General features: G+C 38.7%; 1 protein-coding gene across 1 annotated transcript; it reads left to right on the plus strand.

Moving 5' to 3' along the window:
* The first annotated feature begins 1,697 nt into the window (after positions 1-1,697).
* Positions 1,698-6,403, plus strand: LOC108756438. The gene is made up of 3 exons (XM_018500252.1): positions 1,698-2,717; positions 4,808-5,017; positions 5,692-6,403. The coding sequence occupies exons 1-3, from the start codon at positions 2,613-2,615 to the stop codon at positions 5,776-5,778; spliced, it is 402 nt and encodes a 133-aa protein (XP_018355754.1). The 5' UTR covers positions 1,698-2,612; the 3' UTR covers positions 5,779-6,403.
* Positions 6,404-13,810: the final 7,407 nt, after the last annotated feature.

Below are 13,810 nucleotides of genomic sequence, written 5' to 3' on the forward strand. Positions count from 1 at the left end.
AATAACGATAGTTGCACAAAAAAAAAAAGTAAAGTCGCGAGGATGAGTCTAATGATTTGTGCGGGTCCGCATAAAATGCAACAATATAATGCACAAGTGCAACTTTGAATGCAACATTCCCAAATAAACCCTTGAATTCTGACTTAAGCCGTTAATCTACCCATGTGTTCACAAATTACTCGCTTATAACGACTTTCAAGTATAGTATCGAATTGTTCGGGAAGAAGTAAGCACGAGAGAAGCATCGACATTTCGTCAACGTTGAAAACGTAGTACTTTTCTTAACCTTACACTCAAGTGCCAACCTTGCGATAAGCGTTGTTCTGTTTCCGACTTTACAAAAGCTTTTCTAGATACTTAATGAGTCAGATATAATCACGTTCTAATTTATAGTGTGACGCACAATTATTTGTAGATATGTAGTCATATAGTTGTAGAAGATCAGACGAGGAATCGAAATAGATAATACGCATATTCGCTAAATTTTCAGATTACATTCCGTGAGAAAATCGATCTTAATGTAGAAACTGTACCGATTTCGTTCACCAAACAACGACGTTGCATTCGATGTACTGAATGTATTTATGTATATCATGTATAAGCTGCTGTTAATGACAGATTAAAGAGAGTATCGCGTAAATCGGACCTCTCACTGCCTTTATTGTTTATTGTCATTTTTTTAGAAAATAATAGCATCGTCGAAACAAAAAAATCGATATCGAATAAGGTATTGGGAACGATTAATGGTTGCTGAAGTATGTGCTGAAGTTTTATATGATAAGATATTAATATTTCAAGATTCAATTGAGCAATCGTAATATTCAAACGAGTTCTACGGAAATTGTGGGCAATATGTAGATTCACGAGGAAGATCGCAAACAATGAAGGCAATTGTATGCAGTTTGTGAACGAGGCCATGGAAATTCCGGTTTTAATATTAATTACTTCATTATCATTTCTTATAATTTGTCAAGTTTCATTTGAGGTATATATAGTCGTACAATGTGCAAAAACATCACGGAAGCTTCAAAAAGTTACGAAATATTTTTTTTTTTTGTAACAAGTATAATAAATCACTCATTACTCGCCATTGTTTATTGTTGTGCTAATCCGATTGAGGATAGATAAATTTATATCGATGTGAATATAATTGCCACCGTGAAAAAATATTACATCATTAGCGTCATGCATTAATTAAATCGGATTAAACAATCGATTCAATAAGGGAAGTACCTACCTCGAAGTAATCGCGTCATTAGCGAAGCAAATTAAACCGTTGCACCATGCCAGTCGAATTACTTCGCCGGGTGCAACTAACTAATTTGCAACAACAGGCAGACTGCGCAACGCGATAAATGACAGACAAAGAAATTGCAAATAAGTGGGACGGACGTTTTCTTGGCTCACGAAAATCCCGAAATCCTCGCGGTATTATATATTCCATCGCATATCAAACGCATGAGTCAGATAATTTGGGTCTGGACTTGATTTGCGTAAGATTGTCTCACGATGGTACGATAAAATTTGTAATTCAAATTTCGAATTCTTTTATTTTTCCAATATTTTAATATATATAATTTTTAATAATACTTCAATAATTTAAACTTCCAAATAATTTCAGCTATTTCGAAAAGATTTGAGAAAAAAAATTGGAGATTCGTACGAGATTTTTCGAGAGAAACCGAATAATTTTGCCAACGTCAGTGAACCAAAAGTAGTGGATCGAATTTTGAGATTGGAGCATAATCTTTTTTCACGTCATATTCGCTGTTATAAAACAGCCTCGTAAATCAGCTGCGAGGATGGACAGGATTCTGGCAGCGTCCCGACGCAGATCTCCGCGGGCGTCGCGACGTTCGGCAAAGTTATTTCAAAGATAGTGGGGCATCGCTCTATTTCGGTCGTGTTAGCCAGGGCCGTTCAGTCTGCGGCCCAGCTTCCTTACTGGGAGGCTGCGAATTCGTAATTTACACTTTGATTTGCCCCTTTTCGTGCCCGGAAATCGTCGAGAAACAGCCGAAAAATAAGCGGACGGGTTTTACGCTCGAATACAAACACACGCTCGTGCAGTTTCAAAGACATTTCCGGTCGAGAAAGAGGCAAAGAAAAAGAAAACTCGGTGTGAACGGAAGCGCCAGTTGGCTCGATTATTGCTTCCGGGAGGATCTTTCGAATTTAACGTGAATTCGAAAAAAAAAAAAAAAAAAAAAAAAACCAGTGTTCGCTTCATTTCATAACGACGTAACGTAAAAGTGACAATCTAATGAAAATTATTTAACGATTAACTGTAAGCTCTTTAATCACGATATATAACACGGACCTGGCAAATAATTTGTCCTTGCAAATAATCATTGCTTGTCAATCATATCAAAAGTCCGATAATTGAAGAAAACTGTACAGCATATCAACGTCAAGAGTTGTAAGTCCGTTAGAAATTTTAAAGAGAAATTTATAAAATCAACAAGTACGAAACAAAAGTGCAATTTAAAAAAAAAAAAAAAGGAAAAATTGAGCCAAGCAAACGGGAATGATTTTCTTCTTCGTGGGTGGTTAAAAACTCGAAAGATTTTGATGTACTCCGAGGGTGCCTACGAATCATCGTGAGAATAGAGATGTTTTGGATCGAGGCGGACGAGGAGGAGGAGGCGTTGCTATGCAGCCCCGCTCTGATGGCCAGGCGAGCCTCGGAGTCCTGGATCGTAGCACCTCCTGTGGAGGTACGCGAGGCAAATTCACGTTCTAACATTTTAATAACCAAGGTTAAGCAATGCAGGGTGGGCAAACAATTTTCTTTAGAATTTTCATCTAGAAGATGAGGGAAAAAAACAAGAGCAATAAATAACGAACGGAGGGGGAAACGTTGTTTGCTCGCGCGGTCATTAGGGGTGGAATCAGCTGTGCTTAGCGACAACGAAGCACGCTCGATGAAGTGTAGAAGGATGGAGGGTTTAACACGAGTAAAACACGTCGTAATAAACGAATGCAGTCAGCAAACACGATAGATTGCATATAACGTATATAGAAAAAAAGACGTGTGGCCTTATTTAACTGCTGTTCTTATTCAAGAAGATTACAAGAGATAAGAACGTGCGATTTGCGAAAATATATTCAGTGCAAGACAAGAGGCTTTTTGCAATATCGCAATTTAATATGCATGACTTATTAATAAGGTGTTAAAAATAAGATTCAAGACTTGGGGAGCAGATACTCGATAAATTAAATTTAAAAAATGACTAGAATCGATTCGTACAAAAAATTTGACAAATCTATGCCATTTTATACAAAAATGCAAATAAGTTATATTTATTGATCAAACTGAAAACTTTCAATCACACTTATTAAGTCAGTTCGTGCTCTCTAACGTTAAATCTCTGATTCTTATTTTAACAACCTGTATAAAATTATGCATATAGTATATTATTGCGACAAGAAATAGAACGTATACAGTTATGTAATATTTAGAATTTATTAGCTAATTTGCCACACATAATGTTCAGAACATCACGCGACGCGTACGGAATTTTTTTATAACCGTGATACGAATGAATTTTGGTATAAAAAAGGGAGTTCTTGACTGCAATTCAAATTACTTTTTATAGTTATTTACTATTTGCTTGAAAAAATTCTTCTCATTTAACAGATATATACGAGTATATATAGTTTTCCCTTAGAACTACGATTTTTGAAAAATTTATTTAGTCGTACAATAAGAATGTGAAGGTCGATACGAGTCGTTTTAGGATCAGACCCATCGGCCTTTGTATCTCACTCAGTGCTCGAAAAACCTCGCTTCTCGTAGGTTTGGAACGGCTCCAAAGACCCCCCTTCCGCTCGTGCTCTATCTTTCTCCTCGCCATCCGTTGCGTTCGCATGAAATGCTGAATTAATAAAACACGTAATTACGGGAATTCGTACTGCTCTAACACAACCGATTTTGTATCGGTTTCGTGAAGAATGCTGCCAGAACGATAGAATTTGAGATCCGGAGAACTTAACGAATCGTGATAATATTATCCTGTGACCAATACTGTGATTGACTGCACGTAGAAGTTTGAACGAAAAACTCAATTGTCTGAATAGTCAATAGTTTAAAATTCAATGGTAGTTTCACGGACCGATATAAAACAGAGCTGTCTAACTTTTGACACCACGCAAGCGAGCAAACAGAAATTCGAACAAGAGAAACGCTGGTTTATGCACGCAGCTCTGATATAAAACAAAAGCTTCAACAAATACAATGGAAACACGTTAATAATCTTGGACAGAATAGAGCACAAATTAAAAAGAGTTTTCTCATTTTTTAGAGTGCAAAAAAATAAGCAATTTTTGCAGATTTAAAAGAAAAGTCTGTACAAAAATAAAATTATTTAAATACAATACATTATACAATTTTCGCTTTGTCAGTTTGCTTGATTCTCAATCAAATACTTATAACTTCATCAATTTTGTAAACATCAGCGACGTTGTATATTTAAGAGTTAAAAATACAACGAATCCCTGCACGTTACATGTTCACGAAACCGATCTTCAAACGTTGGACTTTATTAAAAATAGATGTTTTAATTAAAAATAACCAATACGTTACTTCACCTAGTTTTGAACTCAACGTTATTCCCTGTAAGAAGTATACTCAAAAGTATAATTGCTATTGCTTGACGACAACTCCGTTTTTCTCTTTCCGTTGTATACCCGTTTGATGCTATATAAGACGTTAAGGCAATGTATATAGTGTCGATAAGTAATCGGCGCGTTCGTCGCTCGAGGCCCATCTCTCTCTTTTTGTTTCTCGTTTATTTCCTTCGTGCAGGCGATGCCGGTAGCGGCAATGCCCTTCCAACGAAAGAAGTCACTGCCGGACGTAGCGCAGCCGATCCAGCTCACGGCCACCTCACCATTGTCGAGGGAAGAAGTCAGTTTTCTGAGCAGCATGAGGAGAGAGGAGATCCGCAGGCAAGTCGACGAGAGCGAGAGGCTTAGAGCGAACCCGCTTTTGTACCTGGTCAGTCCGCAGGTTAAGGTGAGTATCCTCCGTGTTTCTACCCGATCGATTTCCGTCGAAACTATTATCGATGTTGACGATAGCCCGGCATCGATCCTCGCCGTTACAACGAGAGAAAACACGGAGCGGCACTTGGCAGAGTGTTACGGTTTATTTCGGATCAAGTTCTGTGCGTCTCGACTTGCTACGCAAAAATATAACGCACCACGAGAAACGCGACGATTCTATAATAGGTTCTTGCGCGGTTCTCGAAATCAGCATCCGCTTGGTCCAGTTTCGCAATCGCGAGTTCGCGATTACAGATCGAATAAAATCACTCTCTCGTGCATGTATCTCGAGACGATGAATGAAATATCTTACACTTATTCCGCAATAGCCGTAAGCGTAGCTTTAATTAGCTGTAGCTGTAAGAATTGATCGATCAAGTGGAATGTGAGGAGAATATTCGAGTTGTAATCGGTCAGTTCTTGTTAACTAAAACCACTTACAACTGCACTCACGGCTATTGTAGAAGAGGCATAAAGGATCATCTACATTGAGAGTAGCAGTTGTGTTGTAAGATGTAAGCCGAGTAAGAAATCTACCAATTACTATTGAATGTAAGAAAAGATAATTGATTGAATTTACCGCGAAGCTAAATGGCTCGCGATAGGAAAACTAACGAAGCATGTAATATCCCGTACTGTTTCCAGGACTGGTTCTCCCGCCAGCAGCTCGTGATGCTGGTGCTCTTCATCAACATATCTCTAGCTTTGATGTTCTTCAAACTGCTGACGTAGCAGCCAGCCGACGATCGGGTTCACGGACTCGTGAACGTGGACGTGACCTGAGACCCGGTGGCGCTGCGACACTTTCGGTCGTCACCGAGCCAGAATTTCGAAGGGAAACGGCAATGTGGCCGCACCAAGAATCGCCGGGAATGGCTTTCAGCGGTTCATTCGGCTCTTACGCGCCGCGGGCGCTACGTTGAGAGAGGAAATCTTTGAAATCGGGACCGACTCGGAAAGGAGGACCTCGAAGAGGATCAATCTCGGCGGAGATTTTGTCGCGCGAAGGCGGCCGTAGTCGAATTTCGAGCGATCGCGAAAGTCTAAGTAGACGAGTCTAACTAGAGGGAGCAGCGTTGAGACGAGAGAGTATCTCTCGAGGTATTTTCGAAGGGATTTAAAATGGATTTACCTTTGAATATTGTAAATTAAAAAGGACTTAAGCTCCAAAAGGAGGAGAGAAGGAATAGGCTTAACAGGGATTTGAACGGAATTCGAATGGAATTCTCGTGGATCTTTTGTAAAATAAGTAATAGCAGATCTACCCAAAGTTTTCTGACGAAGCGTTTTAGACATTCGCCGCTTAGATCCTTTTTAATCGACAGGCTAATATTTATTGGACACAAATTTTTGAGAAGAAAAAAGAAAAACACCGATGTAACACCTAAGCGCAGTTTGTCATTTGCGCGAGGGGGAAACATCGACAAGTCTTTTGGAAACGGAGGGGGCGCTCTCTGTGTGTCATACCTATTTTTACACCAAATACTTTAATAACGCTACTTGTAAGAGTAGGTCGAGCCCTTTCGGGGGGGGCGGACCACCGATCGATCGTATCCGACGTACGAATCTTCTTCTCTAGTCATAATTTTCTCTTTTCTGACGATCGGCTCGAGCGCAGTAATAGCGACGATCGAATTGTACGCAATCGACTTTTTAACCGCGAGTCAGCCGCTCGTCGACCACTTCTAATCAACACTGGCGCCGTCGAATTTCAAGCGGTACAGGTACTCAGCGGTACAGTCGAATTATCCGAATCGTACTTACGGCTGTTTCCTTAAAAAGTAGAGAGATTGTTATACTTAGCAATGATCGTAATTGTAGCCGTGGTGCCGTGCGCGTAAAGATTCGCTAACGCGCATCCGAGCATTTATAGCGTTCCACAACGATTATACGGTATAAACTAAAGGCGTAAGTTTGTTATAAACAGAGGAGACATAGAGAGTCGTCATAGTCGTCGAACTTTTACAAGCCCCGCGGGATTATAGTTACAATTACTATCGTTGAATGTCGATGATTGAGATTTGAATCCATCGTACGGTATCTTGTCTTGAATTACGAAGTTTCCCGATAGCGAAATGTGAATATGTCATGAACCCTGAACGTGAACCTGCGCGCAAGTTGAGAGAAACGTTATCGCCACGAATACGAATGAAGGCCGCGAAGCGCGCAGCGCACCTATGCATAATACGCGTAATGCATAAAGCATAAGAGAACCGATCGGAGTCTTTTCATTTCATGGAAAAGGAAGGAAATGAAGGACTTTGGTTGATTCATTTTCTCGTACATTATGCGTTACGCGAGACTGTGTTTCCGCCCTTCTTCTCTTCACCTTTCGGCGAGAGATCGAAGGTTCGGAGGACGGGCGCTTGTTTTTCACGAAACAACGACACGGAGAATAGACACGTTGTTTTCCCTGAAACGCTTTTTACATTCTACGTCTAAGAAAAATATTAGCGCTGAAAATGCGAATGATTCATATCGTAACAATCGCGCGCGCGCGCAATCGCGATAACATCGTTCGTCGAGGCGCAAAATCGCAATCTCTGTAACTGTATATACAAGTGATTCTTATCGACTAGTGTCTGCCACCCAAATTTGGAAGCGGATTAAGTATGACTTTTGATAAAAAAAAAAAAATCTCACGGACGTCTCGCGAAAGAAGATAATCATCCTGTAACTATTATTCGAGACGTAAAACTAGTATCGAACGCTCTTTGATCCATGATATCGGCGATTCGCTGACGTTTATCTCGTGTTTCGCGAAAACGCACAAATCGCGAGAGAGTCCATCTCTCTCTCGCATTCCTTCTCACTATTTCGCGAACGGATCGACGAGATCGGCCTTCCTGCGCTCGAGCGACCGTATTTTTTCTAGCCTCGGGGGCATAGCTTGTATATCTCTAGGTAAATTTGTAAATAATCGTGTAAACGCCGATTTGTGTGCGATTGCAGACTTTGTTCACAATACGCGATACCGTTCTCGCGCGATCTCGGATACAATTTGGCCGGAAAGCGAGGAGTCCACCGATAGTCGAGATCACCTTTTAACCTCGAAGGATCTCACTTTGGTTCATAGCGAAACTGAGCTTCTCTCTTATTCCTCCGCTTTGACAGTGCCAATGACGTAGCCAGTGTACTTCCGCGAGGATAAATTTGATCGGCGACATATATATATGCATTCGCGTTCAAATTATGCTCCAAATCCGAAGATAATTGGTTCGAGCGCGAACGCGTGACTCGAAGTTGATATAATGCGTTCGATCGAGATGCAGCGGGATGATATTTTCGACGCTGTTCATATTGAAACTGCGAAGAGCACGAAAAAAAAAAGAAAGAAATTATTTTTGGTCCGTCATTTCGCCAAAGCAAATCGAACGAATCCATTTACAGGATTACAAAATTAATGCTGGGTTTACATCTGGCATCTGTCTCTCAATGCACGTTCGTGTATGACTGTAACGTGATTGGTTTATTATTAAATTAATTTCTTTCTAATATTCAATAATAAAACAGGACATTAAATTGAGAGAAAAATATCGAGTAAAAATGTCAAAAGTAAAGCCAGTATAAAAAACAAAATGAGCGAAACATTCTTGATAGGGTCACGTAGGCAAAAAGAACCGGAAGGAGGACGCATAGGCATAAAATAGAAATAAAGTTGAATGTTCCAGCTTAGAAGAAAAGGATCGATGGCTTTTTGTCACGAGGTGCATTCGCATAGATACTCTACCTATTACGCACATTCGTCGTTGCGGGTCATGCATTGTATATATATTGCTATTATACATATAAAATTTATTAGTTAGTTAGTAACCGGAGAGAAACTAGAAAAGATTTGATATTGAACGTTGGGGGAAAAACATCCATCGGGGGAACAAGAGGAGATTGGAGTCGTGAAAGGAACGAGGCGGGAGTAATTTTTTTGTCACCGAACAAACCATATCACTTAATCAAAGGAAATTTACGCGATTCGTATTGTTTTATTTATCGAATGGGAAAATTAATTTATTATACATACATAAGAGCATATGTATATTTTACCTGTTATATCTCTCGACTATTATCTCGACTATTAATTAGCGCGCATATCCCGTTATTATTGTATATTATATTATCATTATTATTATTATATTATTAATTATCATTTGGATTATTATTATCATTATTATTATTGTTATTATCGACATCCTATTGAAGAGAAAAAGTACACGAATATTTAAAACAAAATATGAATGTGGGAGAAATTTTGGTACTTTGGAAAATATGCGATAATGGAACCTGAGGCCCATTGCCATTGTTAATTTGCGCAAGCAGTGATTCAATAAACTTGTATCATAAACAGATAGACGTCTCTGGTGATTGATATATCACGATACTTTGTCTCGCTACGCCCGGACGGTTATCATCCACGTCGTAAAAGCGGAAGAACGCGGGCAAGATCGACGACTTAATTGTCGCAATGACACACGTAGATTTATCGCGTAACCGAACGATCGAGAATACACAGAGTGGTACTTTCCATTATTCCTACACGCACAATATGCAGGCACGCGCGCGCGTATCGCGCACGAATTCTTTCTTTCCAAAGCACGGGTGCAAAAATTGCAACGTAACCGAACGGTGATTTACGTTGTAAACATGCAGAGCGTGCTAATCGCGTTCATCGAAGTAAATGTTTTCTCACGCACGTATACGGCGTACGTGTTTACAAACGTCGACGAATCGAGGACTTCGGATCTGCGTAGTTGCCGAAGTCGGTTGGCGATCGCAAAACAGACTGTTGTGACTTTAAGGATGATATTTTGCAATATGAACGTCGTCATGCTGTCGGCAAGTAAATAAATGTCGCAATTAAAAAAAATGCGATAGCAACATAATTTTCTCGGTTGGGAAACAGCTGAGGAGAGACGACTTCCGGGGAATTACATCGCTAACACGATTGTTGAGACGTCTCGGGGAACGGTTCTCGAAAGAGGATTTTCCTCGCTGATTAAAACCGAATCGAGTCACGAGGATCGGCACGGCAGAATTGAAAGTAAATCGGCGATGCAACCTTCCACTGCGTGAGGCACATGATGTCGCTTTTTGCGCGATTGTGCTGTTGCGTCACACATCGAGTGAGACTACGTCTGTAACATGCGTCGTCTATTACCGGTGTCAACGTCATTCGAGTCAGCGAGTAAGTATCAGGCGAAACGTGATCGCTTGTCAAGTGAAAGATAGCTTCAATGAATAGCCATAATATCGACGCCATAATAAGGGAGCGAGCGTAATAAGTGAGCGACGATATTTTTATTTAACGCTAGTTTTTCCAAATCGTGGAAAGAGCTGAAATCATAAAAAAAAAACGCAGATCATAATTAAAACCCACGATAATCGGATATATAAGAGGATCTCGTTTGTATTGAAATAGTTGGACTAAACTCGAAGCGTAAACTCGAACTAATTCGGGTATACCTGCTGGGTGCGGTTCACTTGAGATGTTAAAAACGCTTCGAAGCATTCTCTGTCGACCGCGTATACCTGAAAGAAACATGCCATCGTTTTTCATTTTTTAAATGCAACTGGATTAAATGTGGTAGTCATGTGGTAACCATCAATGATCTCCAACATTCTAACGTTTTTAGAAGACAGTATACCTAAACTCGGTCTTATTTATGGAATTTAAGTCAGAGTAAAAGGAGCAGTCTATCTTTAAAGCTCGTTCGGCATGAAAGTTAAACTAACAAAGAAGTCGGCTTCGAATATCCGCAACCTTGTGTTTGCAGTTCGAGAAATCAGTCCTTCCACAAGTCGGCTGCTGTATGCTCGGCGAGCAAGTGATAATGCCGAAATACGATGTACTTTAAGTTTAACCGTTAAATAAAAATAGGTGTCGCAATCCTTATCGACTAAGGAGTACAACGACTGCGAAGTGCGACGAGACACGACTGGAAGAAATACATGCTTCGGTCGGTTTGTCCTTAACTCACGACGTCGTTTTAGCTCAGACGATTACGTAACATTTCTAATTTTAGGTGATATTCGTTTGCCAGTTCTCATATGTAGACGTGATCATTCGGTCTACGATTTGTTAGCGTGCAACTGAACAAGCTCAAATAAACTATATTTATATGTAAAAACGAATTATTATCGGTTTTATCTCGAGTTTCAGTCGTTTCGGAATTTATGCTCTTGAAAATTAATGTCTTTTAAAAATATTCAAAATATTTATAAAGTAAACTATAATTGCTATTTATAGATTTGACTGAATTCTATTTAAAAGATGAAAACATTCATCTCTTCAACCAACCAGGTAAGTACATGCGATCGGTAAAGAGAATTTAGTCGAATTTATTTGAATAATTTCTTTTTTCCTCATTTTTCGTTCGGCCTGATTATAAATGTAAACGAGATTCAGCCGCAGTCCCGTATCTTGTCTTAAATGCGCACATGATTTGAAAATTGAGGTCACCCAAGATAATCATCGCAACTGTTCGCGTCGCGAATCTCAAATATTTGTCGTTTAAGAACGTGTGTAATTCGGATCTTATCAAAAACCGTAATCGCGCGAACGTTCAAATCGAAGAAACGCAGACATGGCGTGAAGTGGGATCAAGTGCAACATACTACGCACACTGAGAAAAAAAAGTTGCTATTCCAAAAAAATATTAGTTGATTCAATTAAACGGTAACCGTCACGGGCTGTCAAGCAAATATTTGTTAATTCAACTAAATAACATGTTTTAAATTATAAGATTTTGTTAATCTAAGTGCATAAATATTTAAATTAAATAATCATTACAAACTAAACGCATTTAGTCAAGTTAACAGCTTTTTTTCAGTATATATATATATGACACTTAATATCTCCTATCTCCTCTAATTTGTTTACCGCTATGTTATAGTCGTCGTGAAAAGAGATCTAAAATACCGCGCATTACCGGCACCACGCAGACAAACGATAAAAGGCGCGGCCGATAACCCAAACAAGAATAGGATTTCACTCATAACGTTGTAGAGCAATGGCATAACAGAGGTATGGTAGAAAAAAATGAAGGAAGAAGGACAGGCAAGAAAAAAGAAATGTATACATCATGATAAATGTTCAAGCGATTAAGGCGTCCTAATAACAAAGTTCGGCCGTCCTGTTTCCATACCATCACAGCAATGAAGACATTATCTATCGATTCACGTCGTTCCGCGTTCGTATAAGCGCCTTGCATTGTAAAATAATCTGGCATTTTCTGGGTCATTAACCGCAGTATCGATCGCTTTGGTATCTCGTCTCGAGGAAACACCATGCAGCGACCACTCGTCGAGTCGTCTTTTTACTACTCATTTTTAACCTAAAACGAAAGAATAAAAATATCCCGTTATTAAAATACATAAAAAAATTTATTTATGAATTAACCTTCTATAGTCTAATCTGGACTTTGAAGACCCCAGGCAAATTTTCATTTTGAATTTGATCTGAAATTCATATACAGTGAGAGCAAAAAGTATTCGTACAAGGAAATTTGTTATGAAAAAAAGTCTTATTTGTAGAAAATAAACATTAATTAGTAATTTTATACAATAAATACGTTCTGTTCTAACATAAACAAACGAGCTTCACATTTTTGATTTTAGAAGCTAAATTTCTCTTGTTCTGTCTGTACGAATACTTTTTGAGCATTCATACAATTTTTAATTTTCGCTTATTTTTCAGATGATATATTTTATATTAACACACATCTTTTTGGTATACTATATATAATTTTAAGAAACATACAGTCTATTTTATTCTTTATGAATAAATTGTTAATAATCCAACAAGAGATGGATCGTCAATTAAACGTCGAATCGACGTCAAATTAATGTTGAAATATGAATGAAATCATCAATCACTTATATCGATTTGACATCAATTCGATAACTTATTTCTCGCTGGATAATATTTATTTCTTAAAAATAAAGTTTCTTTAAAAAATATTTTCTCTGAAACGAATACTCTTTGCACTCACTGTACATGTACAAAAAAAATGAATATAACGTTTCGGGTAATGTCATTGTAAAATCGTATTCTTGAATGTTGAAAGAATGTATCAGAATTTTCTCAGACTTTTTATAGCCCAAAAATCGTTAAAAAGCACAATCAGATACTAATGGTCAGTTGGACTAGGAAAATAATGAGGAAAACATTTGGGCAGCGAAGGATCTTTTAAAAATATAGTATGATAAACCTATAGGCTTGTTCTTTTCAGCTGAATTTCTTGCACGGTTCATCTTTTCTCTTTTTCTCTCCAACGTAGAGAGAAAAGGAAGAAAAATGAACATGCGAGACATGAACTTTAGCTAAAAAGAACGGTCCTTATGTTTTTGCGTTTCATGTAGTTACGTAGAAAAAGACTCAATCGCGCCGATCTTTTAATTTTTGAATTTGTACGCGTTGATATCAGATTGCTGAATATCGTACTATGCGCGATAAAATCGGAAACCAAAATTATCACATTTGTTCAGAGAATTAACGTCTGCAGTTCGATTATTTGAAATTTCGTGTCCTGTAATAGCCTTTCAAAGCGATTGTTTATTCGAGAAATTGCGTAAATTTCCGTAATTCTCTTTCGGATACAATAATGATCGAACCAATGATCGAACGAGTTGATAGTGTGCTATATAAATATTATATATATATATATATATGTGTGTATACATAATATAAGCGCCACGCACAATGCGCACGTGCGTGAGCTGACCTCGCTCTGTCCACGCACCTCCCGCGTGTCTCCGGCGATTCGCGCGT

The sequence above is a fragment of the Trachymyrmex septentrionalis genome, unplaced genomic scaffold (assembly GCF_001594115.1).
Source record: "Trachymyrmex septentrionalis isolate Tsep2-gDNA-1 unplaced genomic scaffold, Tsep1.0 scaffold127, whole genome shotgun sequence".
Lineage (NCBI taxonomy): Eukaryota > Metazoa > Arthropoda > Insecta > Hymenoptera > Formicidae > Trachymyrmex > Trachymyrmex septentrionalis.

Excerpts from the sequence above, each read along its gene's own strand:
- LOC108756438 (XM_018500252.1), top strand. The coding sequence starts at position 2,613 with ATGTTTTGGATCGAGGCGGACGAGGAGGAGGAGGCGTTGCTATGCAGC. Across the intron at positions 2,718-4,807 it reads TCGTAGCACCTCCTGTGGAG|GCGATGCCGGTAGCGGCAAT; the intron begins GTACGCGAGGCA and ends TCCTTCGTGCAG. Across the intron at positions 5,018-5,691 it reads TGGTCAGTCCGCAGGTTAAG|GACTGGTTCTCCCGCCAGCA; the intron begins GTGAGTATCCTC and ends TACTGTTTCCAG.